At 41.8% G+C, this 26184-nt stretch overlaps 2 protein-coding genes and 1 pseudogene across 3 annotated transcripts in view; 2 read left to right on the top strand and 1 right to left on the bottom strand.

Annotated features, from left to right (window-relative positions):
• The window catches only part of LOC138103954 (3'-5' RNA helicase YTHDC2-like), a 29112-nt pseudogene extending 28716 nt beyond the window's left edge, over positions 1-396 (bottom strand).
• Positions 397-8599: 8203 nt separating this feature from the next.
• Positions 8600-26184, top strand: part of LOC138103965 (uncharacterized) — a 29070-nt gene continuing 11485 nt past the window's right edge. For both annotated transcript variants that reach the window (XM_069002638.1, XM_069002639.1), the window contains exons 1-2: positions 8600-8795; positions 23146-23393. In XM_069002638.1, coding sequence (XP_068858739.1) covers positions 8662-8795; positions 23146-23393 — 382 coding nt within the window. In that variant the 5' untranslated portion in view covers positions 8600-8661. The remainder of the gene's footprint in view (positions 8796-23145; positions 23394-26184) is intronic.
• The window catches only part of MCC (MCC regulator of WNT signaling pathway), a 183985-nt gene continuing 166816 nt past the window's right edge, over positions 9016-26184 (top strand). Inside the window, exons 1-2 of the mRNA XM_069002629.1 lie at positions 9016-9104; positions 17030-17110. Of these exons, the coding sequence (XP_068858730.1) occupies positions 17030-17110 (81 nt within the window). The 5' untranslated portion in view covers positions 9016-9104. The remainder of the gene's footprint in view (positions 9105-17029; positions 17111-26184) is intronic.

Genomic DNA, 26184 nt, shown 5'->3' with positions numbered 1-26184 from the left:
TCATCTCATCTCATCTCGTCTGTGGCCTTTGCTGGACCCTGACCAGTAGCTCCCTGTCTCTGTGCTGAGGAGCCCAGAGCTGGACACAGCACCCCAGCTGTGCCTCACTAGGGCCGGGCAGAGGAGCAGGATCCCCTCCCTGACCCGCTGCCAGCGCCCTCCCGACACCCGCAGGGCCGCCCCGGGCCGGGCCGGGCCGCGCCGCGCACCCGCCTCGTCCCCGCTCCGGAACCGCTCCAGGGCGAGCTGCACCGCCATCTCCACCTCCTCGTCCACGCCGACCTCCCTGAGGGCCTCGGCCCGGGCGCGCACCGCGGCGGCGGCAGCCGAGTCCCCCGCGGCCCCGCCGGGCTGCCGCCGCGCCACCCGCCTGTGTCGCGACATGGCCCCGACAGCGCCGCCACACGGCCCCGACAGCGCCGCGACACCGGCACGGAGCGGCGGGCGCTGCTCCCGGGCCCGGGGGGCGACGCTGGCGGCAGGGCGGGGCCGGGCGTGCGTGGGGTCACCCACAGCCGGAATCGCCCCCGAACGGAAGGAAATCGGGTCTTTCCCCCCGTTCGGGGTTGAAGCCTGCCCTGTGCCGAGGCCTGTGTATGGCCGTGACCAAAAAGTGGCACTGCTACCCTGTGTGGTCATAAATTACGTGATCGAATTGAATGGCATTAAACGTAGGTGCGGCGAGGGTCATCTCGGCCCTCAGCCTCCTCACGCTGTACAGTGCTACTCGCCCTCGATTTTGGATGGTCTTCTCCTGCTGTCCTTTGACTCCACGCTGAGGACATGAGCTAGAAACGAAACTCAAACCTCTTGGGCATGACACAGGGCTCGGTATTGAAGGCTGCTGCTTTAGAAACGTCATTAAGTCAGAGGGAGAGTACTTTGAAGAAGAACAAAGTACTCCTCAGTTGTGAACTGGAGAATTAAATAAATAGAAAATCAACACCCACTGTCTGATGTAGCTGGCTGAAAAATAGCTCTTAAGAGACATCTACCAAAGCTCTGTACAAGGCTCACTTCAGCATAATTCTGCACTGAGAGGTCGCACTGGAGCTGAACAATCGATCTATTATAAGATTATTTTAATTTTTTTTTCAGTTTTTCAGTTCGGGTATCTGCCAATGCATCTTCAACCAAAGTTTATAATGCTAGCTCCTCATAGCTGCTCCTGTGACATTCAGGACTGTCACCTCAGAGCACATCACAGTTATTACGGAAAATTAAACAGCTGACTAAGATGAGGATTCCTCTTCCCATCTTTGGTATCAACAGTAATAAAGGAGAGCTCATAACTCATTTGAAAGAGTCACATCAGAAATCTTTAATTATGAACCCAGACCTGTTACCAGTTTCCGCCTCTTAACAGCATCATCTTGCCTTCCTACAGAAGAAACCCCCATGATCCTGAAAAATGACTCCTCAAGCCCCATTCTGCTCTCAATTTGCAATCCTGTAAATACAGCAGGGCACAGAGGTAACTGTCTGTTGGGTTAGCTCTCATTTATACGGCTAAGAGTGGGGTGAAGGCTGAGTGCATCCTGCATAACAAAGCTCTTCATACATGCCTTGCTTCTCTCACTGCTTTTTTGACTCCCTGATGCTATCAGAGGGTGAAAAGATGGGAGAATGTAGTCACCCATGCATTGCCTGCTGCAGCCCTGCTAAAGACTGAACTGCAGTCTGCACTCAGCATATGAAAAAACATGAGCAAAGACAGAATTGTGCTTGCCCAAGCTCTTAGACATGGAGGTTTATATAGACTCTTTATAGGTATTCTCTTAATAAAAATTACTAGCTGTGGATTTTCTTATTAGAATTAACAAGCTGTAAGTCTTTAAAAACTCAGTTTTTGTGATTGGCCTCAGAAATAGCTTCTAATGTTTACTCAAAACAAATAACTCCTGGAATAAGAATTATTTCCTTCTTTTAACATATAGCTAAATGCCCATGTATTTTTAAATAAGAAGAATTGAGAGGCAGCACAGTTTTATGCAAAAATACATCTGCGTGTTTAAATACAATTCGGCATTCTTATTTTGCCCTCCCTGGAGGCACTTCTATTATGTAGCAGGTTTTGGTGACTTTTTAGTTTGCAGGGTGTTTTCTCTCTCGCAAACACTCCTATATTCCACAAAAGATGTCAGATCGAAGAGAAAAAGAACTGCAAAGGAAGTTTATGAAACAATATTATCTATTACAGACTGTGTTAGTGTCAGATTTGACTGCAAAAGAGTTTGTCTTTTTGGGTTTTGTTTGTTTGGGATATTTTACAGATTTTAAGTGTTGTAAGGCTTGTTAGCTCTTGAAATATGATGCAAGGATTACTGGTGAGCTAATACTATTCTTTAAGGTCAAGTTAATGAAAGAGCACAAGATTGATTTCTCTTTTCAGTTCCTTGACTACAAAAAGTAAAAGGTATTGCAGTATGTGGGGTTTTTAAGCATCATAGTAAATTTGTAACCAGATAGCTGTTGGCTGCTGTGACTATTAGGGATCCCATCAAATAAGTTATGTATTTACACACACTTAGGGAAGTAAGACTAATGTCAAATTATAAGGAGCAGTACTTGTTTAATAAATTAACTGCAGTGAAAATGGGCATCTCTTGCTTTACTGCACACTACTGTATACACTGGTAGTTCCCCAGAACTTTGGCTGCTGATGTGGGCTCTATGTGGGTGATTGCCTTCGCCCCATTTCTGTAACCTCTCCTATCATCTACTGACAGATCATTTTATTTATCTGTCTTTCCACTTCCCTTATTCACTGCCATTTTTATTTCTTTTTGAGACATCAAGGAAGAAGCCTTTCGATCAGTTCTGTCCTTGTAAAACAAGCTCTCTCAGGTCCTCACTTGCAGCAGTCCAGAGCTTGGGCTGTTGAACTTCCAGGGGAAAACTGCAAGCCTTCCGTGCAGCTCAAGGCATGCACAGAGTTCAGCAATGTCTCCAGAATGAAGGCTGGAAAGAGCATGATTCCCAACAGGGTCAACTATACCCCAGTTCTTCCCACAGTTGTCTCCACTACTCCTCACTCCTAAATTGAGAAACTGTATTTTGCAGGGTGAGCAAATGACAGCGGCCAGGAGGGAGAGTGGAATGATCCTGTGCTAACAGATCTTCCTGTGTCTAGAACATGTTACAAAGGCAGCATGAAAACTGCAGGGATCCCATGTCTTGTGAGCCTGAGGGGTAGACTGAAGGCAGAAGGATTTCATACCTGTGATTCATGTGCTTGTCTCTGCTGAAACTGGAACTGCGTGGAACTGATGTGCTTCCCAGGGAGATTTATTTATCCAGAATGTAATTTCCTGTTAGAATACCGTTTCACTGAAATCTTTTGACTAAAATAATACCTATGTTGCAGAAATTTTCTGGAGCACAGAACACATTTAACTATCGCAGTCATCAGCGGCCTGCAGAAAAAGGTTACAGTCTACAAAAAGACCAGTTATCTTTACAAGTGCCCCCACTTTTTTCGATCAAAGTAGTATTTTGTTAACAGAGATACACCTTTAAATGATAGTGAAAATATTCAGTATCTTTATTTACACCTATATAGAAGAAATTGATGAAGGAAAATGAACTTCTTACTTTCTGTATCCAAATTGTGGATCCGTACGTAAGATCCAGGAGTAGCAACCCGTTTGAATAGGAGGGCAGTTTACGATATTTTTGGAAAAAGGGACAAACCTGTTCTCATTTATATTCATCATCATGACAAGGTTGCACTTTTTAGGACAGCTTTACAAGGCGGTTGAGCATTTATGAAGGTGAAGAATGAGTAGGAAGTTTCTCAAAAGAGGCAGTAATAGTCTATTTAGAAATTAATATTCTATCTAAAATATTTTCAATCCTAGCTAAAACATCTCAGTTTTGCAGATCACTCTTGGAGCAGGAGGAGAAAAATCAGAAAAATTGGCCTCACAAAAAAAGAAAAAAAAGTATTTTCTTATTTTCTTTTGAATATACTGTTTTAAGAGTTTTCAAACAGCTCTACTTGCTGAGAATTCCATGGTAGAGGCCGCACAAGACTTAGATTTCTAGATGGAGCTTTAAATCACAGGTCTGTGATGTGAAGTGGATCTAAACAAAGTAATGTGAAGGAGGTAATACAGTGACTTCAGACACAAGATGTTGATGAGAATTTAACTAGCAATTTCCTAGCTAAGGCATGGCTCTGTTAGCAGCAGATGCAGTTGGCTGTACACAATGATGTTATTTAAATAACATTCATTTGAACTGACATTAGATGTCTGTTACTTTAAATTTTGTTACCGTGAAGATCAATAAACAGAGATGGTCTTCATCTGAAGCCGACTGAAATACAGGATAATCTCTCCTTTGATACCACCAGGCATTGCTTTTGATGGTCGGTAAGTCAAAGTCTCCAGTCCGAATACCTAAGCAGTGGCAGCAATTAGCATAGCTAATTCCCCTGTCTGCCCTACAGCAACATCAGAAGTATGCATTTTCTAAGTTACATCATAGAAAATAAAGGAGGTTTTTAGTTTCACTTCCCTAATTAAAAAAAAAAAAAAGGAAATAACTTTTACTTAGCCCTTATATTGCCTGGGCATGGTTTATATAGGCGAGGCACAGATTTAGGTCTGGGCATATCATCGGCATCTTAGTACCTTGGTGTACATGTGCAAAGTCGTGTGATGTGAGAGTACCTGGTGGCCAAGCCAGCTCCACCCTGGTCCCATGTCCCAGGCTGGCCTTTGTTGTCCCCAGGGAGGTGTCTGATACCCTGGGCTGACCTGGCTGGGATGGCTGGGTGGGTCCTGGCTGCCAGGCCCTGCCATGCCTTCCCAGGCAGCCCCCGCAACCATGGATTGGGATCTGACCTGATCTGCAGAGGGTCCAAGTGATTAGAAATTAGAAGTTAAATTGTATTATAAATTCCCTACCATGCTACTTACAGACTGTACTAGGCTGACTCTGCTTGTAGAAATCCCGTGCCATTCTAATAATAAATTCTCTTCTATGTCAATCATAACATCCTGTTAGGAAAGCAAAGCTCTAGTTGTACCTCAGGTTTAGTGCCATCGTCACTCTGCCAATATCCCTAAGAGAACCCGTCTGTGTTGGGTGACAGTGTCACTCAGATAACAGTGTCTGTTCACCAAGAACCTCATGGAGCAACAGGGAACTTTTTAGCAAGTGTGTGAAAAGGGCTGATGCAGTATTTAGGAAGTTGAAAGGAATGGTATTCTGGGCAATTGGACTCCTGATAGTGAGAAAGTCCTGTATTGCACACCCTGGCTACCTTGCTCAAAGGAATATTACTAAACTAAAACTTCCTGCTTGCAAATTAAGATACTGTTTGTTTTGTTGGTGGGTTTTGAAAGAGGTTAATTGAGCAGTGCTATGGCTGAATGCTATCTAGAAGGAAATTTTTCTCTTTTTTTGGTCGATTGATTTTGTCATTTGGCAGCCTTTTATGCAGAGTGACTTAGGCTGTTTTCTACTGCAAAAGCATTTATAGTTAAATCTCAAGAGGTTTACAGTGCTTTTCTTTTTCTATTGTTCAACACCTAATTTGAGGCAGACTTGACTTCTGGAGATCACGTGAACTTAAGTGTCCTGTTGATTTGGTGGAAAGTCAGAGAAGTCTAACATCTCTGGAAATCAGGTGCCTCCTGCCCATCTTTCAGAGATGTCAGATTTTGGGTCTATAAATGTTGGAGAAAAAGTGCAGCTAGTAGTGCTCCAGCATTGCTATTACAGTTTGCGTCGACTGTCTGGTATGTGTTTATTTGCATTTGGAAATCAGGGCATTATGGAAAATTTATATTGTAGAATATAGATTAATATTGAAAAACTACAGATCCATTTAACTTATATGAAAAGACAAACAAACAAATACCCAATGGATTGACTGTTAAAATCCACAGTCTTAAATAGAAAACATACAAACTTTTCAAAGAAATTTCTTTTGAGAAATATCAAGCCTATTTTGCTACTCACAGCAGTTTGGAAGTCTCACTCCTTGCCCTCCTTCCTTGTTCTCTCTTCATAACTTTCTAGGCACCACACACCCCTCACAGCAGGGACACTTCAGGAAGAATTGTACTTTCTGCTGCACAGCACAGTCTGTGTTTTAAATGTGGGGGTTTTGCCATCTGAAGTTCACATTCTTGGCTGTAGGAGTAAACTGCCACATAATTCACAGCAGGCACAGGAATGTGGCAAACTGCAGCTTAGGGCATTGCTTTCCAACTGATATGATACATCTTTTTAAAAAACTAGATGGGCATCACGGTACAAGCCAGCAAGCTCAGCTGGTTTTACAGTCTTGCATGGTGTACCACACTAGGATATCAGCTGTTCTTATCAGCAAGGAGGAACTGGTATGGGGGATTTGTTATCAGGGGAAGTCAGAACCCACTGCACCAGGTTTGCCTGGGACTGGTGCAAATGCAAAAAAATTAACTACAGCTGATCCCCAGAAACGAAAAAGACAGCAGGAAAAATTCAATTCAACCAACTCAGAAATTATTCACAGTGAGCAGGGAGAAGATAAGGAATGGGTGAATTCCTCATCCACAGAGAAAGCTACTGTGTGAAGCATGTGGCTAAAATGAGAACAAAAGATGAAGTGTTATCTAGATTAGAGGAGAAGTGGGAGACTAGTTTAAACAAAGGTGAGAACTGGCCAACTGTGAGGCTTAGCAGATAGCGTCAGGATGGAGAGAGGTTGTTCTTGGAGATTCTCATTGCTGTATTTTAGACCGATCTTGCTCCATTGATATTGGTGGCCTTGACAGGAAACACTGTTTCAGGACTCTGTAAAGAATCACAGAATCAAAGAATATCACAAGATGACAGGGACGCAGAGGAATACATCGCGTCCAGCTCCCTGTGGTTAAGAATTTTCATTCTTAGTAAGAAGCAGTTACTGTGTTTGCAGAATGTGTGCGCGGATTCTTGTCTGTGGTATTGAACAGCTTGTCTATGGGGTCTGGCTGAACAAAGTGGTGTTGTGACTTCACATCTTCTCCAGTAGCTGCAGTAATCAGCTGGTATCACACATCAGCAACATCCTACCTGGGACTGAGAAAAAGCGTGTGTTAAGACTAAGAGTCAGACCACTGTAGGTCGGAAGATGGAACATCTGAAAGGATAGTTGCAGTATTCTCTGGTTTCGGTGCCTTGAAAGAGTGTGGAAGTGTGTTGGCTCCATACCACAGTGCCCTGGTCATCCAGCAAAAACTAATGTGAGCAACCTAATTTGGAAATCTGCAGACACCAAGAGAATCTGAGAGCGAGTGTGTGCGTGCTTGCACTTGCAAGCAGCTCTAGTTAATAAAATGCCAGAGGGACTCTTTACCTTGTAATGACTTACTTAATCAAAGTACAATAAATATTAACAATTAGAACTGTTGCCATCAGTTAGCGTACTTGAAAGGGCCTGTGCAACAAGTGTGATAACTTTGCTGAATTTATATATTCATTAATCCCTGTCAGTAACAAGGAAGATCAAGATGTTTTGTGGCATGAACTGGATATCTTCAAAGACTTAATTAATAGGAGAAGGATAATACCTGATACTGTGAGAGAAACGTATGTCCTTAATAACAGGGTCTTTTTTTTCAAATACAGAAACAGGTTAGGAAAAAAAATTAGTTGTCCCACATTAATCACAGTGATGGAGTAAGAAACGTAATGCTAATGCAAACAGAAATGCTGTTCTAGACCCTTTCAGAATACCTATTTCCAGTAGAGATAAAGCACCACAGTGCTGGTGGTGTATCAGTTCTTTTCACAGAAATAAAAATAAAAAGCAGTGACTAGAACTTAACTAGGTATTGAGAAGGGTGGCAAAGATACTAAAGGAAATTAAGAAGCCATACTATAGAGGCAAGATTTTTTTTTTTCTTTCATCTGGCCTCATGGAACCCGCAAAGAAAATTACTTTTCTTTAAATGAAAAGGAGACCAACAGACATGGAAGGGTATAGGCCACAAACGTGTTCAGGGACAGAAAAACGAATTGTTGACCTCGCAGGTAAAATTTGATCCGTGGAAAGGAACTGGATGAGTCAAGAGGGGCACCTCAGAATGCTTTTACCTGCATTACCTGACCATACCCCACCAAACAGCCTCCAGTGCAAACGCAGGGCTACAGAAAACGCTGGCGTTTGTTGGTTTGTCTGGGCTTGGCTTCCGCAGACCAGCCAAAGCAGCAGCCAAAGCAGCAGCCAAAGCAGCACCTCCGGAGCCGGGAGCCGGCCCTGCCCAGCCCAAGGGGAGCAAGCGAGCCTCGGGGCGGGTTTGGGGGCCCGCACTCGGCGGTCGGATGCGTCCCCCGGCAGTGAGGGCGGCTGGCTCGGGGCTGGCGGCACCGCCCGCTCGCTCCCGGTGGGTCCCGCCGTGATCCCGGCGCCGGGCAGCGGCGGCAGGAAAGCAGGACGATGCCGTGCGCAGGCGGGGAGCTCCGAGCCTCATCTGCCCTGTCCCTGCTCCGAGCCCCGGCGGGATCCTGGCCCGGGTCTCCCCCCGCGGGCGGTGAGTGCGGGGCCGGCGGGGCCCCCACCCCGCTTTGTGCTGCCGCTCGCACTTTGCAGGCGCGGCAGGACTGGGAATCCCGGGCGCCCGAGGCAGCCTCGCCTCCTCCTCCTTCCCCACCTCCTCCTCCTCCGGAGCGGGGCGCGTGATGGCGGCAGCCGCTGTAGCGGAGGTGAGCAGCGCCGGCAGCAGCAGCACCGATACCTCCAGCACGGGCGAGGAGGAGAGGATGAGGCGGCTCTTCCAGACCTGCGACGGCGATGGGGATGGCTTCCTCAGCAGGTAGCGACAGCGGGAGGCGGCTCTTTGCTGCTACGGAGCCGTCCCGTCCTTCCCCCCCGCCCCGCGTGCCCCGGCGCTCAACTTGTGGGCGAGTTGGAGCAGTTGCGGGAGCGCAGCCCCGCCGGGCGCTCCGCGGCTCCCGCTCCGCTCCCGCCGGCACCGGGGGCTCCGGCGGGGCCTCGGCACCGAGAGCTTCCCGGACAGCGGGCGAACGCTGCCTGCAGCACTTCCACGTCCGCCGGGGCGGAAAGGTGACGCCTCCGAACCTGGTTTTTATCACCTCGTGCCCCGGGCAGGTGGTTTTTGCAGGTAAACACACAAAAAGCCGGTCGTAGGTAATCTAGGAGAAAACTCGTACTGTTCTCCCGGATCCTATGATTTTGGTTGTCAGTACGGTACACAGTTTCGTTTAAATTCCTCTGCTGGTCGTCAGAGAGTTTGAGGAGTGTCACCCAGGCTGATATTTTGGTGTGGAAGGGTGAGCATGTACATTGGCAGGAGATAGTTGGAAATAAGCCACAGTGGAAGTTTGGTGTGTTTTGGTCAGGAGTTGGTTTTGTGGCAGTGGTATTTCTGAGCTCTCACGCCATCATTTAAAAGATACCGAACTTCAAAAGGTGGGATTTGCCAGAGGTGCTGGAAACTTGCGTTTTCAAAATGAAACTTACGCTACTGCATGCAATTAGTAAGTGCCTCTAGAGAACTGGGGCAGTGAGGGAATTTCTTAAATTGGCCATTTAACCTGTAACCTAAGAATATGACCCCACAAAAAGGCTAAGTAAACTTGAATCCCCACTGCCATCTCTTTGGAGCCAGAAAGTTGTTGAAAATCTGTAACAGCTGGCAGTCACTTTAAAAATAAAGTTCACGGATTGTGATATTTCTTATCTAAACAGCTCCCTGAACACTTCCCCCCCCCCCAGCCTAATGATTATTTTGACAGTTGTGGTTTTGAAATATAAACTTAGAAAATGTGTACTTTCCAACCAGTGTGCTAAGACTGCTTCTCTTTCTGTTTGTTTACGGTCTTCATGGAGTTGATTCTGATCTCTGAAAACTTACAACGTTCACGTAAAGTGTGCACTGTCTCCTCAGAGCACACTTGCTGATCTGTGCTGTGATGTTTTTCTGCAGTGTAAACTCTCTGTGTATTTATAATTTAAAGACCTTACTCGGGGAATGTTAATGTTGCTGTTCTAGAGTTTCATACAGACGATTGAGAGACGTTACCATGACACAAGCTACTCCTTTCTGATCGACTAATCCACATTCCCTTAGTTTTGTCCCAGATTTGTAGCCTGTGTTCTTCTAAGTAGGTGTTTCAGAGTGTTGCTTGAAGTACAGTGTTGAAAACTCTAGGATGTGTCTGAGTAGGGACACTGGATTTCATGAGGGGATGGAAATAAAGCCCAGGGCCTGGGTGGTGGTTGAAAGTCCTTCAGGAGATGGTGGGTTCATTGTTGAAGGTTGCTGAGACTTTGCTTCAGGAGGGAGTTGTGCCTTCAAGGCAGAACTGGCCTTTATCAGAGAACACGGTGTTACAAATTACTATCTTACTTTAAATCTCTGTATGTGGTGTATTGGTGTGCAAAGCACGGTCCCCAGACACGTATTTCTCTGTATGTGTGAGAAAGGAGGGAAAGAATATTTAAGAAATGATCTTTTACATGGCTTTACTTCATTAGATAACCTGGGTAATGAGTTGTGTAAATGAAATGCCTTTCTTGCTTTCTGTAGTTACTCAATCTCACTTATAATCTGTTTTATGGCAGTGGCTGATGCAGGAGAAGCCATGTCCAGTCAGATTTGGATGTCTTTATAGTGTGTGCCACCATAGCCTTAGAGCCAGCTCGGTCTGATTTATGGACTCACTGTCCTTGTCAAAAGTATAGCAGCTGGGGGTTTGTTGTTGTTTAGAGCCCTAATGTTTAGGTAATTGCATCTTTTTTAATGTCACAAATTAAAATAAAGAGAAAAAAGTTACAGCTGCTTTTACACTAAACTTCATCCTGCCACTCTATGCATCCTGTTTGTCTTGCTTCTGGGTTTATTCATAGAGGGTTTTTTGGTTTCATACGGGCCAGTTGCTTGGTTTCCCTGTTCCTTCTTGCCCTGCTTTCTTGGACTTCCCTTCGCTCATCCTTGTGGCCAACAATTTTTTTGCCTTTCTTGCAGCCCCAGTGGAGTTTGGAGGCTGACTTGTGCATGTCACAAGGTCTTTTACAGCGGGTTAAACAATAAAAAAGCAATAAATGCCCAGGCATCTGTATAAAGAGCTGAAGAGATAGAAGCCAGCACTGTAAAATCAGCTCCTTTCTTGTGTACTAGAAGTAGACTTCCCTGTGATCTATAACCTATCACTAGCATAAGCCTTTAAAAAACTAGCTTATTTTCAATGAAATGGGGCTGAAGTTTGCAGTTTTGCAGTGGCTACTGAGTATGAATTTTATCTTTGAAAATTAGAATCCCTTTGTTTGCAGAGCTGAAGCTTGGTCAGTCATTTCTTTGCCTGGCACATGCAGCAGTTTGTTTATAAGATTTCTGTTTCTCCAGCTCCAGAGCTGTTAAGGAAGAGAAGATCTTTATACTTCTTACTACTTATGCCAGCAAAAGCAGGCATTTTGTGTGTGTGTTTATTTAGTTCATATTGCATGGGGAAAAGAGCTATTTGTATTCCTAATGAAATAGCATGGTGTCTCAGCTGTGGAACTGCTTTGTCGTGCATCAAACTCTAATAAACTGCTTCAAGTAATAGCAGGGAAGTACCGGCACAGATGGAGAGGAGGAGCATGTCCTGAGATACTGATTAGTGTTCAGGCTCTCACCTGAGATACTGATTAGTATTCAGGCTCTAAATAGGATTATATCAAAACAGTAAAGCCTAATTAAGCATGTACCATTGGTGATTATAATCCAGAAGACAGTGAGCTATGGGATATGGAATGCTAAACCAGTGTCTCCGAGTCTTGCATTTACATGTGCATATTGAAATTTTGCAGCATCCAGCTAGAGAAGAGTACTAAGAAAACACCAGAGCTTTAACTTGTTGGCTTGTACTGAAATGGCTTTTGATTCTTTTGGGGTTAATATTTATTACTTAATTATTTTAACGTCTTAAAATGTTTGGCATTCTTCTGATGCTTCTACAACAAGAGGTAATTCAAGAAACAACTAACCAACCAACCAAAAAATACTTCCCTGCACCCTCCCCAACTCCTCAGTTGCAAAGCAGTCCACAGTTAAGGCTGGATTCTGAATGCTTGAGATCAGCTGGATGAGCATTGCTGAGAGCAGAAGGCAGCCTTAAACACTGTTCACATCAGAACTTTAGTTTTGCAGCTGTAGCTGGATTCTGTTATTAACAAAGAGCTGTTAACTGAAAAAACAGTAATTGCTTTTCTTTGTTTTATTCTGTTTGCTTTGAAAAGCTTCAGAATCTGATGTTACAGTTATAAACATTTTCAATTTCAGAGGGTTGGTGTTTTGGGGAGGACACCTGTGCTTTTTTTGCCTTTTTTTCTTTTTTTTTTGGGGGGGGGGGGCTACTGTCTGCATATGTAGTCTTGAATGCTGGGTTTTTATGGGTGACAGGCTAGATTAATGTCTTCTTCAGAAACCTACTTGCCTTGTAGCTTTATTATATATGGATTGTACTGAAATTCCATTTAGCACATAATGAATTTCATCTTCACTGCAGAAGTCACTCAATGGGTTTTGGATTACTCTATTCTAACGCTGCAAAGTCTAAAGAAGGTAACTTTGAATTTGCAGGAAGTACTTCTTTAAAAAATTTAAGGTATGAGCTGTGGAAATAATGGGTGAAGAAAAAGTTAATTTCGTTATTAAGTTACAAATATGCTAGCTTTCCAATTTTAACCTTTAAGCCTGGATAAGTCATTTTAGGATTGCGAAGGAGGAAGGTAAAGCTAGTGTTTAGTTCAGATAGAACTTTGTCATCATATTAACAATAGTGGAATGAAGTTCTATTTGTAGAGTTTGTGTGAAAATGGTGTTGTCTGTGTACACAATTTTTTTTTATACACTGGGGTGAATGTCTTACAGAAAATCTTGGTAAAAGTAGAGTAAGATGTTAAAAACCCAATAAACGTACTAACTTTGTAATGAGCTTATACAGCCTGTTAAAAGGATGTGCTGAATGACTGTGCCTTCTCCAGCCCTGCACAGAAGCAGTTAAAAGAAACTTGTTGGATTTGATTTGTTACCTGAGCAGTTTTAGTGGTACCTTGCTTTAGGAGCTCAAAGCCTTTGCAAGTACAGGCTGATCCTTCCCTTTTTCATGGGTTGTCACAGTAGTAGGACATTCCCAGCTTTCTTGCTGAGTTTATTTTGGCACCCCCTCAGTGTTTCTGCGTCTAGTGGCTGTGTGCTATTAGAGGAGAAAACCAGTACTTTCAAGAAGATAAAAGTATGTATCTATTCATTGTGTTTTTAAGGGAGGAGATTTATTCTTCTATGGTCTCTGTTACTCTCCACAGCAGTCCTTACCATTTAGTTTAATGTTTTTTTCAAGTGCCTGATTTTGCTAATGTGCTTCAACTTCTGTGCTTAACATTTAAAGAGATGCCTATTGAAGCACAAAAGGATCGATTAAAGGAAGCAGCAAAATCAATGTGGGCTGTCTGTGACCAGGCAAGTTACCACTGGTGGTAAAACACGTGTTTAATCCATAGGATGACCATTTATGAAGTCAGGCAAACATGTTCAGTCAGGGTCTCTGAGAACTTACTTTGGGCATGAGTTAATATTCTGCAAATAGAGGCTTTCTAGTCTCTGCAGGGTATTCTGTGCTGTTCGAAAGCAGTATCAGGAACAAGCTGTTTTGAGTGCTCAAATGTCAGCAGGCTAGGGAGTGGTAAAGCTATTTATCCTACAAGCAAGAGGTTTATGAAAGGTCAACTCTAGCAGAACAGGTGGAAATAAAAAACTACTGCCCTTGAAGACTTGTGAGAGAAGTAATATTTATTCTGCTAGTTTTGCAGCTACTGGGATTTCAAATTTCAAAAGCAGTTTGATCCCAGTACTGTACAGTCCTAAGCCTGGCCTCAGTCCAGCTGTCTAGCAAGGAGACATCATTTAGAAGCAGTCTGCAGAATGTCAGCAAGATTGGGACAAAGCTTTGTTTAGTCCTTGCCTTCAGTCTGGCTCTTCATAAAAACGGACTGTTCTTATGACAATGCTAGAAAAGCTGTTAAGACCTCAGTACAGGATTTTATTCTTGTCATACATGAAATCCCTATTTGTGCTTGATCAAGACCTCAGTACAGGATTTTATTCTCACTGAGGTCTGGAGTATTTGCTCTGTTTTCTTTAAACCAACTCAGTTTTAGAAATTCCAGGGCAAAAAACCTCCCAAATCTCCAGAACCCCCAAACTGCCACCCCTGCCCCTCCCTGCCCCCCCCCCCCCCCCCACCCCACCTTGGTAAAATGTATTTTGTCCTTACACGAGTGCTTTAGTTTGTCTTGAAAACAATTTCATCTTCCAGATCTGTTCCTAGACTTAAGCTTAGTCTTCATCTGTCTCCATTAGGAGGCTGTCACGGTGTTTGTGGTCCATGTTACTGAAGGATTGCTTTTATATGGATACAGCAGAATACTTACTGTATACCCAGTCAAATGGTGACTGGAAGCACTGTGCTGTTTCTCACATGATTGTAGTCTGTTTTCCCTGTTTCTCTTGGGACTTGCCTTAGTCAATGATTCCACAGTTTTATAGAATTTTGTGGGGGTTTAGTCCAACTTTATCTTCCACAGGTCCTCTCAGAGCATCATAACCAAAAAAGGAATAAGCTATGGGGAAAGCCAGGCGGGTGGATATAGATGAAAAGCCAGAGAGACATGCTTAGTTTAGGATGGAGAAAAAGGTATCCCTTTTGTTAAATACTGTGTCTAGAAAATACACCAAGAATCAACATTCATTAAGGGATTATGTATTTCCAAGTCTGTATATGTTACAGCTGATACACAGTTGGAGGAATGTATTCCAGCTTGAATTTTCTGAACATAATATACTTTTTAATTAGTTAGCAGTCCTGTTCTTATGTAAACAGCAGACACCTGAAGGGTGTTTTAGCTGGAGCTGCTACTGTTTTGAAGTTAGTGAAGTTAGTTGGTGTGTTTTGTGTAGGCTATTGCTTTTGTCTTTCCTCATAGGCACTAAGAGTCTGGTAAAAGGGACTAAAGTATATATCTCAGGCTTGTTGTTACGTGGCATTACTGTATTTTCTTTCTTAGGAGCTTGTTGTCCAGGTAGATTGTACTGTGGAAAGACTGACTGAACAGTAATTCACTTGAAAATACCAATGTCAAATTTTTTGATCCCTTTGAAAGTTACCATCCAGCTGGCTGCTAAGCATTGAAGTTATTTGTTATCTTTATTACTTTTAATTGATTTTTATTTATTTTTTGTTGAGATTGTTGCAAGTACCATGTTATTTGGGTTATTACTGTAAGAGAAGTTAACCTCTCTTTAAAGTCAGTAATTTCAAAGTCAGTTACTTCCCTTTTGTGGTGAAAAAAGAAGTAATTGTTAAACTGGGATGTTTTTGCCTTTTGTTTTCTTGGGTTTCTTGGTGGCAATTCTGAAAGATTGACTTTACAAACATACTCTGTTACTTTCTTCCCAGGGGTGATGGGGAGCAGGGGCCCTCAAGGGATGCTTTGGTACTTGGTCTTTCTAGCAAATCTATAGCCCTGGGTTTATAGCAAAGGAACCACTGGTGACTGTTCCAGCAGAATGACTGGGATTATGGTAAATATTTGGTTTTGTTTAGCTCATGTGTGACTGCATCTTCCATTTACAGCAGACAAGGCAGATGGCATCCTCCTTAACTGCTGTTGGTTAACTCGTGTTAGGAGTTGCTAAGGAGCACCTTTCTATATGTTTTCAAATTTAATTTGGCAAAACCTATAGTTTGAAATTCATGGATGGGTTGACTCTGTTGGGAGGCATTTGAATGAGAGAAGAATTGTTCCAGTTAGCTCCTTGTTTTTATTAATATTTATTGTCTGAGGGTGCTACGTGCGAGTACTTTGCTGATAGTTGTGGATGGCTTCTAAAATTATTTAACAGTCCTCTTTGTCTCTGATTGCTGGGGTAGGCTAGAGATGACCTGAAATTGATTGAAGCAACAGGTCATACATGTTCTGGTTTGTAGTAAGTAACCTCACAAAATACTTGGGCACCTGGCCCTTCTTGCAAAAAACACACCCCTCAGCTGTGTACCTGCACTCCTTATGCAGTGAACTGGGAGTAGCAAGTGGAGGGTTTCATGATTTTTTAAGTCAGCCTGTTCTGCCAGATGAGTTGTTCTACTGTGCATGGTCCTGAAGTTTCACTCTGTCTGCACTAGAATTTGTTCAAGGAATCACCTTAGCTGTACACTAGCTCCGTAAGAAATACTTCTTTGCAGCATGGCCAGTTTATGTTGTGACTTTATCTGGCTGTGTGACTTTTAATGTTGGCACAAGATGGTGGAGGGGGGGAGAAATGAGCTTGGGGGTTAGTTGTGATCCCTCTGCTTATGTCTGCTTGATTTGTAAACACGCTTCACTCCAAATGATCTGCACTAAGAAATCCCTCTAAAAGTGAATTCATTTCCGGAAGTGTAAAAGGACAGCGGAGGTTTTATTGAGACTCTGGTATCTCAGCTGGTAGAGGAAGGGCATTAACAAGGCTCCTGTTGTGCCTAGTTGAGTGTTGTCCAAAGGATGGGCTTTAAATGGCATTTAAAGGAAAAGTTGTGCTGTGGATACGTGGCTTTTCAAATCCACCTTATTTTTACTGTGAACATTCACATGCATCTTTTAGAATAAATAGTGCATGTGTGGAATTCATCCTAGTGCAGTGACTTTTGCATTGTCCATGTGTGTTAATTAACATCACTGTAATGCTTAATTGTAATCAGCACATTCAATGTCTTTCTTCTGAGGGTTTTTCTGCAGCAGTATTTTTTATCTTTAATAGAAAAGAGCAGTATTTGTGTAGTATTAGTGGTTATTCGATGAAATCCCTTACGTAATTTTTGAGGCTAAGTCAGGTGGCAGAGACCAGACCATCTCTGAATGAAACCTGTGCTCGTGGTAGTTCCTGACCAAGTCTGTAGGTTGAATTGTTACTGTGTATTAGCAGTATATTTGAAACTAGCGAACAGCACAAAAGAAAGCACAGAATGGCAGAGATTCTATTGACAAACTCCGCTTCTCTGTTGACAGATGGACCTTTGTTTGCCTGCAGCAGTTCAGTCTCCAGAGATGAAAGCCTTGGCCACAAAGGGGACACCCGGTCCTCACAGGGTGAGATGCAGTTTGTGCTATCAGCAGGGAGTAGGTGATCAGAGCACAAAGTTTAAGCTATTTGTAGTGAGTAGAATATGCATGTGTTGTGTCATCTGGAAAACACATTTCTGTTCTGGGAAGTACCGGTCAGGGGCTGGCTGTCTTGTCCGTATCTCGTATGAAGCGGGGGAGAGACACACACAGACACACCGTGGTGGGGAGGTGGGGAGGGAACTGTCCCCTGCTCCCCCAGAGGAAGGAGTGAGTGGTGGTATAGGCTGCCCACTTGGAATAGTATTGTGAGAGGTAGCCAAGGCAGGACAGAGCTGTGAAGTAAAAGCTCAGATGGCTGAATTATGAATAAAGCATACAGGGTTTTGGGGCTGGCTGATTGTTAACCCTGTCTTTTTCCTGATGATGCTCAGCATTGTGGAACTGGATCAAGTTGCAAGTTAGTTGTGAACAAGCACCTGAATATGCAGAAATTGAAACTAGCAGGGAATTTCAAGTGTGAAATTGTCCCACAGTATGGAAACAGTTTTGGAAAAGTGACAGAAAAAACAGAGAAAGAGTACCCAAGAGAGGGAGCCAGTGAGCTGCTGCTGACTAATGCTGACAAGTGTGAGGTGTTTTCTCTTTTTTGTTTTGTTTTGCTTTCTACACTGAAAATAACACATACAGTGAGACTGTTTGTGCAAATAGGACTGGTAACAAATACCTTAGATGGTAGAGGGAAGAAAGAATTTGAGGAGTGCTTGGACTTGTTTTAGTTAGTTGAAGATCTTTGTGTAATATTCCTAAGGACAGCCTCAGAATTATTTTCCATTCTTTTTCCCTGAGCTCTTCTAAACGATGGAAGTAACAGAAAATGGGGAAAGATAAAATATGTTGCTTTTTTTAAAAAGTGTGTTGAGATGGGGATCAGTCTACAGACAACTTGCTGAATATGGATTTGTTAAGAAAAAGTTCCGTCAAACCCATCTAATCTAGATCTAGTGTCAGCAGTTTGTGGTGGGAGTGAAACAAGAAATGCCCTTTGTCTTGTCTTTTTTAAGGCTTTTGATGTTGTTTTATGACACTTGTAGGCAAGTCAAGGAACTAGAATAAGAGAGAGTTTGGGTTTTTTTCTGAGCTATACTTGGAGGTCGTTAGACTCCAGTGCTTTGTTTTACCAATAAAATTCTGTGTCAAATTGAAATCGGAAGGATGGCCTGGACATCATTAGGTCAGCATTATTAAGGATTAATGATCTGGGTGACATAATAGTGGGTAAACTTTCTTAAATCTGAGATGACACCAAGCTAAGGAAAACTGGAGACTTGCTGGGGGATAAGAGTCACAATTGGTGCTGACAGATGAAGGTATTGCTTGAAAAATTGCTTATCAACTGAGATAAAGTAGGGATAAGTAGACAATAGCACATTTGGTGGTACACATACAGGATGTGTGCTTGATGAAACACTTTTGAAATTTATAGTGCTTCTCAAGTTAAATTTGAATTAACGGAGTCATACTGTTGTAGAACAGGACTTCTGCTTTCAACTTTTAGTCTCTTTTCAGTGTATGCTTTAAGCTGCTGTCTAGTTCTGTGTGCTGTAATCCATTCAGTTGGTGGATCATTTAGAGAAAGACAAGAGCAGCTTATGTAAGATGATTAGAGATGCAAAAAATGGGGTTCTTTACTCAAAAGAAGGTGGAACATGGACTTTAAATATATAAAGACTATTTTTCTTATCCACTGTGATGGCAGAAAACAGACTATTCACTTCCTTTCTGAAGTAGCAATCTGAACTGTATCTGGGAAAACAGTAATTAGGAAACTTGCAGAAGAGTGAAGTGCTAGGACAGAGCACAAGTGGAGGCTGTGGCATTCTTAAAAAGCAGCTTAGACACTCATCCGTGAGTCATGAGACTTTTTTGAGTCTGATGTATTTTCTCCACTGGGAGGGCTTAATTGCCTGTCTTCCTCTGTATAAGAGTTTGTCTGCTGAGTTATACAATTTGTCTCTTGTGCTTATAATAAGGCAAATGTGCAAGATCCCATTTAGTGTCATATAGACTTCCGCTATGCAGAACTCAGTGGTTACAGAATAAATATCCCCTTGTGGGACTGCAGTCTGGTTTAGTGACCTTTTTTTCCCCCATTTGCTTTCAATTTTATGTTTACACTTTGTTTTCATTCCTTCATGTTTGGGGGCAAAAATAGAAAAAAAAGTCCTATAAAATGATCAAATGTCAGTCAATACTCTTATGTCTTCCCAGGTTTTCGTGTAGCATGAAAAAACCCGTCTGTGTGAACTCCCTTCCTGATCACAATGAGATGTTAAAACTGAAGCCTCAGTGTGAGTTTTCAGATTCCAGTATCAACAGTACTGCTGCTCAGCATTTTAACAAGTGTGTCCAGCTGATGTGCCTTTTCTGCATGCCATCCTGCCTTACATTATTTATGCTTTGACAAACACATCAGATTCGCTGAAAACGGCTCATTTACAACTTTTGCCTGGTGCTGACAATATATTTGATACACAGAAAATAGGGAGCATTGGGACAGCCATAAGGGAATGGAACTTTACAATAAAAGTGAACAAAATGGGTGTTACTGCATACCTTATACTTTCATTTAAGAAAGGGTTGACTAATACTGCTACATACTCTGGCACTAGGAAGTAAACCCAAAGAAAATACTCTTTTGTTTAGCAATGCGGAGGGTATTCCAAATATACATGTAAAAAATTGTTTGCACATCAATTTATGAGTTGTTTCATGTATGAATAGCAGTGATGGTCATGAATGCAGTTTATTAAACTGAGATGAGAACTGCAGGCCTTTTTCCTAACAACTATCAGGCAGAGGTATTGTTGCAGGAAACTTGTAGTTCTTCATTCTTTGACCTTTCGTCAGGACATCCAGGTTGCAGCAGGTGGAAAATTCCAGCATTTCTGAAGCTGTGCTCATTATTCCTTCAGAAGCTGCAATTTCAGTCTTGCCTTGCCACTTCCTTTAAAAGATAATGTGGAAATGCTGACTTAGTCTTATCAGGATGATCCGTACCTGATAAAGTAATAGCTTCTGTATTGTTAAACCGTTACAATTGGTAATAATTGAGGAAATTGGAGAGTAAAAAAAAAAAAAAAAACAAAACTTCCTAAAGTATTTGTATGTGACAATGTCTGTGGAGATATAACTGTTTAGATTATGACAAAGGTAGTGAAATCTGTTTCTGAGCCAGAAAATTCTTTTTTGTGGTTGTTGCTTGTTCTAGAAAATATTTCTTTAAGAAAGCAGACTAAGTAAGAACTGCTGTGGGTGTTTGTCCTCTTTCCCAGTATACCGGACTGCTCTATCTGCTAGTGAACCTCTTCTGTAAGGTCAAGACATGTATCAGGCCTTAGGTGGACTACAAAACTACATAAATTCTCCATCCAGCACCCTCACATGTAGGTGACAATATTGTTTTTATTCATGTTTTGCGGACAGCAGTGGACATAGTCTTTTAGTCTGGTGACCTTCAGAAATTCTCTCTATCTGGGTGCTAACCTTGAGATGCTTTTTTTGCCAAATATCATAGTGTCATACAGAGGGCTTCTGTGATACACACTCACTGTGTTTTGTGCTTTCTTGGTATTTCAGATGACTTTGGAATTAATTGTGTGTTACTTCTGTTCATCCAGATTGAGAAATAAACATTTTGATACAGCCTGCTTCATGTGATGCTTGGACCCTCTTATCCAATAATTTATTTCCCCATCTAAAACTCTGTTAGAAGTTTATTCTGAACCAAAGGTGTCACTCTGTGAGCTTTTTGGAATACTCCTGACTGAAGATGAGCACAGTTCTGGGATTTCTGCCAGGATTGTTTGCCTGTGGTTGCTCGTAGAAAAGTCAAAGCTAGAGAACTGATGTGATTCTGTGGTTTAAGCAGTCAGGGGCTTGACTTGCTGTGAGAGAGCAAATGGAGCAGCAGGTCCAGGATGCTCTGGAGATTGGTGGCTGCACAAGGGACCTAAACTAAACACCCTCCTACCAAGAACAAAAGTGATCTGGAGTGATTTCAGTACATCTTTCAGATCAGCAACTTCTTATTGCCTCTGAGCGCTCCATTAGTCAGTCCTTTTTAGATTAGTCCTTTTAAAAATAATGTTTCAAATAGATTACTGTTTATCTATAGTATTGGTCTAAAAGTGACTCATGACACAACTGCATGGAACAGGTTTTCTTACACTGTTTATTTACTCGCCTCTAGGGAACTTGGCTGCATTTATAATTTTGACTTCCCTCTTCAAAGGTGTTTGTGCACCTAGACTGCAAGTTGCATAAGCAAAGAGTAAATGTTTCCTGGCAAAATGATGGTACCTTTTTACTAGCTGAAAATTTAAATAGTTTTAAGAAAATGTATGGTTTCTCCTTGTTGTTATGTAGTGCAACAATTGCCAATTTCCTTTATAAATCAGTTTGTATTTGTGTAACACCTTTAGACTGTAGGGAACAAGTGCTCAGTTTGGACATGTCCCTATGGGCTGCAGTGAAATAGAGGCTTACAGTTGTCACGAACAGAGCTGTGTAAGGTGTGCTACCAGTGCCATAGCCTCCTCCCACCACAGTATAGCAGATTAATTCTTCTGGGGCCAGGGCAACAGACCTGTGTCCTGGAATCCCATGGCAAAATCACCCCGCACTGCTTTTCCTCATACTCATTCCAAAATTAGCACACCTCTGCAGAGTCCCTCAATCTGATGGCTATGCCTGATCTGTTCCAAGAGAACAGATACATAGACATAGCTGAATGGTATCTGTCACTCCCCATGTAAAAATCTGAACGTGTTGTCATCCTTACTTTCCTTTGCAACACCCTTGTGAGATGGTATTTATATTAATTTTTAAAAACAGGGAACTGAGCCATGGAGATTATTTATTAGTTGAACAGATTCAAATCTAAGAGCAAAACTCAGACCAAAAATAGACCTGCTATTAATAATAGCTTATATTGGGCCTATGTGATTAATTCTTCTATAATAAAGTTATTTCTTGTCATAAGTAGAGATTTGGTTGCTTTCTGCTATTTTTATTGGGGTTTTTGTTTGTTTGTTTTTATTTTTTAAAACTACATGGTCATGTTGTTGTTATTATCGTCATCATTATTATCGTCATCCTCATCATCATAACCATTACTGTTGTTACTGTTATCATTATTATCTAATTTTATTGTAAACAACTCTCACAAAAATTCTGTTTCTGCAGCTCTGGAATTCCTGCATAGAAGAGACTTACAGAGATCCACCCAACGTACATCTTTCTGTAGAACAGAATGGGCCTTGATTCTGATAATAAACTACTTCAGTGAAACTGTTCATGCAAAAACTTTGAATATTTCAATGTATTATGTTTTCATGGAAACCTTCTGAATTATGCTCTGATATTAGTAATGAAATAATAATATTTCTAAATATGCTAATAATTCACATAATACTAATATTACACATTTCCTTTGCTTTCCTTGTACAGAAAGATTTTGTACAACACAGAAATAAGCCATATGCTTTTAAGCTTCTTAAAAGAAGCCATAACATAGAAACACACTCATACTATTTGTGGTATAAATTGATGTGGTAGTGCTATGCAATCCAGTTCAAAAAGTGTTTAAGAAAAGGATGGCATGAAAGAAGCAGTGAAATGTGAGAGTAGCAAAGTAGTGATAAGTTTAAAAAAAAATTCTAATAAGAGAGAATGGGGCACCCAGATTTTGATAGTGTAGAGCAGCTGTTGCTTCAGATCTGGCTGAATTGGTTTGCCCCTATTTTATGTAGAATGTGATTATTTGTCATTTGGTAACTATGCATCTGTCATCATTCAGTTGCTGGAGAAATTATTTCAAGATTTTGTTTTCTTCAGTGGTTGGCTTTTTGGTTTTAAATGTCTGTGCATTAATTCATATCCAGATTAGACAGGGCTAGCATTCCTTTTCTTCTAAACTAAGTTGTTGTTTATTTTGTTTTCTCTATTCCCACTTTTCCAATCTTCCCCTGCCCCCATTTTCCCTTTAAAAATATCTTTAGGAATGACTTGCTGATGGTGTGCCGCCAGCTGAATATGGAGGCGTCTGTTGCAGAGATCATGCACCAGCTGGGAGCAGATGAAAATGGAAAAATTTCCTTCCAGGATTTTAGTCAGTGCCACATGGAACTGGTACAGGAAATCAAGAAGGAGGAAGTGGAGCTTTCTGTGAAATCGGATGACTCTTGTAAAAAGAAAAAGTTAAGGGATAGAGTAGCTTCCTGGCCAACTAGCAGCAATAAGAGTTTAGGTAGGTATGACTTTTAAATGTCTTGTTGGTGTAATTTAACAAAAGGTTAACTCTGGGGTGTTTGTTACTGATTTTATTGGCATTAGGGTTGCCCCTAAAGGACTTTGTGAATCTGCCTTGGCATAATTTCATCATATGCTAGAGTGCTGTTGTAACTGATGCAGTCTTGTCATCAGAATGTAGACTAGAATGTGTGCAGAGCATCCTCTTCTAAAAATGCAAGTTGCACAAGAGAACAGACTTCCTTGGAAGGACAAGGGCTGGTAACTGAAGATCCAGGGAGTTCTCTGTTCTCTGTAAAGCCCATACAGATACATAGGTAGAACTGAAAAATGAGGAGAGACATAATCTTGGTTCCAGTCATAATACACTGTAGGGATGGATGTTTCTTGGATGCTTTAACAATCATTCCACTGGATCCAGTGGGAGATCTGGATGCTGGGAGAGCATTAGATTATGGTTTAGGGAATACAAAAATAGTCCTCCATCTGGTTAAAAACCAAACCAAAAAAACCAAAACCAGAACCAATCAAACCAAAAGAAACCACCACCACCACCAAAAACAAACCACAAGACCCCCCAAAACCCCAAACCAACAAACAAAAAAGTGCTATTCCATCCACAGGAATGTAGGATGTAGGAAGGGATTATCTATGTCGTTGAGCCTGGTCCTTGATAACACTATGACCAGCCAGCATTAGGTCAGAAGTGTTAACACCTGTGGAATGGTTCCTTTCACCCTGTAAAAAATGCAAGAGACTAGAGGACACAGATTCTGGGGTCAAAAATGGTGAAGGGTGCTGTCTTGTGGAGAAAGCTGAGGATGCTGTCCATTCGCCAGCTGCCTACAGCAGTGCATACTGGCTAAGCAGGACTGCTGGCTGGGGACACAGAACGGACCTGCATCCATGCTTCACAAAAACACCATCCGCCTCTTGATTGTGTTTAGTTGGAGCTGTGTCTCCTCAGCCTTTTCTTTAGGCTATATGAGCCTCCATGTTTTAAAACACTTTTAACTAGAAGTCTTCCATTAGTCTTCCTCTATTAGAAAAATAGTTTTTCTTTGCATGTGTCCTAAAATAAGTTTGGAATATTTTTTGCTGTTGGATGTGCTTCATACTTCTGGACAGTTGTATTCCGGCTTCTCGTGTTAGGGGCCTGTTGTCAGGTGTAACATTTAACATCAGATTTATTTATTTATTTGAAGGTAGTTGATGGTACGTGGGATTTCTGTTCTGGCACCATGATACAAAGCATACTGAAAACACAATACAGATAGAAGTCACACATAGCAGAAGAGAGCAATTGCGGTGCACAGCTCCATCACAGCACCAGCATGGTTGAGCCATGTATTCATGTACCCCACACTCGCCTGGCTAAGTCTGGGAGACATTCACACTTACTGAACTCAGGGAGAAACACAGCACCAATTGATTCTCTCAGCTGTTTATAGTTTATCTAAAGCAAAACCTATCCTCAGGTTCTCTTGATTGGTGATGAGATCAACTCAGCTTATTTGCAGCAGCTGTGATGAGTCCTAGCCCACATCCTTCCCTGAGCTTCATGGGGACATCCCCCCAGCCCATCTTTAATCCTGCTCCCATGGTAGGGCTTTACTGATCAGTCACACCTTGTCTTTATTTCGTCAGTAGTCAGCTTCACAGAAAGTAAAACTGGGCATGTGTTGATTTTGGTGGTTTGGTCCATCTATTAGTTTACTTATTTATTTGCTTTGGAGAGATGAGTTTAGCATGTTCTCTCTTCTAGTCACTTTGCACATGTTTTTGGCTAGTCATCTCAGGAATTAAAATTTTCCTTGTTTACTTTGTATCCTTGGCGAACTCCTTATCTTTTTGCTTTTTGGATGGACTGTACTATTCCCTTATCCCATCATCTCATGCTCCTTGGCTTTTCATTTTGGCTTCTCAGTATAGCAAATCTGTTTCATAGCTCTTTTTATCTTCTGTCTTGTATTTTATGGTTTCATAGTCATATTTTGCTATAGAGGTACTTTTTTGTTAGTATTTCTTTTGTTTATTCTTCCTCCGTATATATTATTGAATTGCAAGACTCTGTAGTTTCTATGCCCATTTCTCCCACCACTTTCTGTATTGAAATCTTCACAAACCTTGTGCTCAGTTGATTTCCAGCCTGTGAATCTGTTTATGGAGCTGTATCAGACAATATTTCAAAGCCCAGATTGTGCCTAATACCTTTTTTTTTTTTTTTGGTTTAAGGATATTGTGTGTCCCATTGCTCATACAATTATCTTGTGTTGCGTGCTTTTCCAATGCTGCCACAGTTTATTTTTCTGCAAAACAGAGTTGTTGTTCTGCCCTCAGATGGCTTTGTAAAGTTTCTGTTTCCTGATCAGATTTCTGGGTTTTAAAATCTTCTTTCTTAGACAAGCCAGCCTAGTAATTATGATTTGTAATAATCAGAGATGAAAGACAGCTCCTAAACTTTGCAAGAGAAGGGCCTATACAATAGTCTCAAAGTTTATCCCACAACAAAATGGTACTAATTTCTGCCAAAAAGTATTCGTAGATGAACTTTCAAATTTATTAGTGTATAGAATTCAGTCCCTACTATTTTTTCCTATTTTCCAATTGCTGTTAGTTTTACAAGAATAATTTAATGCGTTTTTAAAGTTGGTGAGTGAACCTACTTTTCTTTTCCTGTTTTTTCCCCCAAAAGTTAAGTCCAGAAGACTTTAGAATTTCCTGCCTTGATATATTTTGCTCTGCTGATCAAGTGTGACTGTTTTACTGCTCTGTACTTCTAGAGCTAT

The sequence above is a fragment of the Aphelocoma coerulescens genome, assembly GCF_041296385.1.
Source record: "Aphelocoma coerulescens isolate FSJ_1873_10779 chromosome Z unlocalized genomic scaffold, UR_Acoe_1.0 ChrZ_unloc_scaf_1, whole genome shotgun sequence".
Lineage (NCBI taxonomy): Eukaryota > Metazoa > Chordata > Aves > Passeriformes > Corvidae > Aphelocoma > Aphelocoma coerulescens.
This window is presented reverse-complemented; position numbering and strand designations above follow the sequence as displayed.